Genomic DNA, 2,400 nt, shown 5'->3' on the forward strand with positions numbered 1-2,400 from the left:
AAAAGAGGCAAAGAAAAAAAAAAAAAAAAAAAAAAAAAAAAAAAAAAAAAAAAAACTTATCGGATAGAAAAAAGAATCTTATTGGATTGGTAATAAAAACATGGACTTTTTCACATGGACTTCTTTAGACTTGGCCTGGGGGGGGCAACTTTGAAATTTTAGGTAAGGACTTGTGATACACCATATCAAAGGTCTGAGAGAACAAAGTACCTACTTTGATACAAGTTTGAGCTAAATCCGACAACCAGAGCTGGAGTTATGACCTATTCAAATTTTCATTTTTCCATGTTCTCCCGCCGAAAGGGGGAAGAACCTAAAATGGGAAATTCTTATTGATGTATGCTTCAAATAGGTCCCACTAATGATTCACAACGAAATTCAGTCCCAAAAATAAAATTTCGAAACATCCATTTTCACCCCTGGAGGTCATTAGGAACAAAAGTTTAAATTTAGTTTTTGGGTCCGAATTTAAATATGAACTACTTTTACATAGTCTATACTATATAATAATAATAATAATAATAATAATAATAATAATAATAATAATAATAATAATAATAATAATAATAATAATAATAATAATAATAATAATAATAATAATAATAATAATAATAATAATAATAATAATAATAATAATAATAATAATAATAATAATAATAATAATAATAATAATAATAATAATAATAATAATAATAATAATAATAATAATAATAATAATAATAATAATAATAATAATAATAATAATAATAATAATAATAATAATAATAATAATAATAATAATAATAATAATAATAATAATAATAATAATAATAATAATAATAATAATAATAATAATTTTAGGTTTCTAAATTCATCAGGTGGGGAGAGAGGGGGACTTTATGAACACTCTGCATATACATATTAAGAGAAAGTATTTTTTAGAATTGAACACTATCTGAAATGTCACTTTTCAGCTTCATATCTGGAGTCATGAGCTGGCAGAAGGCAATATCCCTGATGGTTTTGAATATGTTCTAGAGGAGCTTGGATCTGTCAAGTTGGAGGCAAATGAAGTATAACCTGGCAGTCTAGGATGTAAAACCAAGGTCAGTTCTGACCAGACTCTAAGGGGATCTCAGGATGGAATCCTGGGGTCACTAAAATAAGAAGCTGTGTAGGAATCTGTTCCTAGCAGGATTAGTAGTGTCTGATTTTGAAGATTGGTAAAATTCAAAGTGAAAATTCAGAGTATTTTCTACCTTAATGACTACCTTTCCTACCTACCTCTTTTTCTTCGCCTTTTCCCGGGTACAGACGGAGTTAGTGTCTTTTGTCAGCCTCTCAATCAGCCCTAACCAGGGTGATTGCTTTGGGCTGACATCTGGTTTTGGGTACAAATTTTACGAGTGGATGCCCTTCGAACTCAACCTTTGCTATTTCTTACTGGTATACTCCCTGTTTATAGTCCACCAGCCAGACTTTCCTACCTACCTACCTACCTACAGGTTGTTTTAATAAAAAGTTGCCACCCCTGAAATCTCTAGAACTGTTTGGATTTAGGAAAATTGCTTAAATAATAGTGCTTATTTATACTGCTCGCATAGGACTGAAAAGTCCTTTACTCCAGCAATAGGCTACTACTCTGATAGTGGTCAAAGTCTCAAATTACTTTGAGGATAAAATTCCATACCTCGGCTGGGATTGAACCCACGCCCTCCTCTACTACTCTGATAGTGGTCAAAGTCTCAAATTACTTTGAGGATAAAATTCCATACCTCGGCTGGGATTGAACCCACGCCCTCCTGTTTACCAGGCGAGCGCCTTGACCACTAAACCACCGAGGCTTAGTCTGGCTGGGGGAATTTGAACAGAGAGTGTAGACCTGTTTAATCTGGCTAAGGGACTAACAGATAAAATTCCATACCTCGGCTGGGATTGAACCCACGCCCTCCTGTTTACCAGGCGAGCGCCTTGACCACTACACCACCAGGTACAGCCGAAGAACAAAGAGAGGCTATTTTCATTCCATCTGAAATTCTGAATCAATTGTAAAGGAAGACTAGGAGCTAGGAACCAGTGGTGTGTTTTAAAAGCTAGAAATTCGATTGTTGGGAATGCGCCATCTTGGATTTCCTACCACGGGCGCTACCACACAGATAAATTCCGAATCAGGATTTCTAGAAAACCTACGCTTTCTTGACAACAAGCATGGGTTTGAACGCCTCAGAACTAAGTATGTACCTACGAATACCTAGTACCTACGTACGTATAGGTACTCTACTATACTAAAATTAGGCTCGATAGAAAAAGGTAAAATAAAATAGAGTATACTTACCTTTTTTAATCCTGCCTGATTTACGTTTATCCTGCCCACTTACGCATGCATAACATCCTACTTAATCTACGTCAAAATAATAAGAA

The 2,400-nt window shown here is 34.1% G+C and overlaps 1 protein-coding gene across 1 annotated transcript in view; it reads left to right on the plus strand.

Annotated features, from left to right (window-relative positions):
• LOC103512822 (cAMP-responsive element-binding protein-like 2) overlaps positions 1-1,549 on the plus strand; it is a gene marked incomplete in the record, with an annotated part of 4,119 nt that extends 2,570 nt beyond the window's left edge. The window contains 1 exon segment of the mRNA XM_026826203.1: positions 954-1,549. Coding sequence (XP_026682004.1) covers positions 954-1,058 — 105 coding nt within the window.
• Between the last annotated feature and the right edge of the window lie 851 nt (positions 1,550-2,400).

This window comes from Diaphorina citri, unplaced genomic scaffold (assembly GCF_000475195.1).
Source record: "Diaphorina citri unplaced genomic scaffold, Diaci psyllid genome assembly version 1.1 scaffold890, whole genome shotgun sequence".
Classification (NCBI taxonomy): Eukaryota; Metazoa; Arthropoda; class Insecta; order Hemiptera; family Psyllidae; genus Diaphorina; species Diaphorina citri.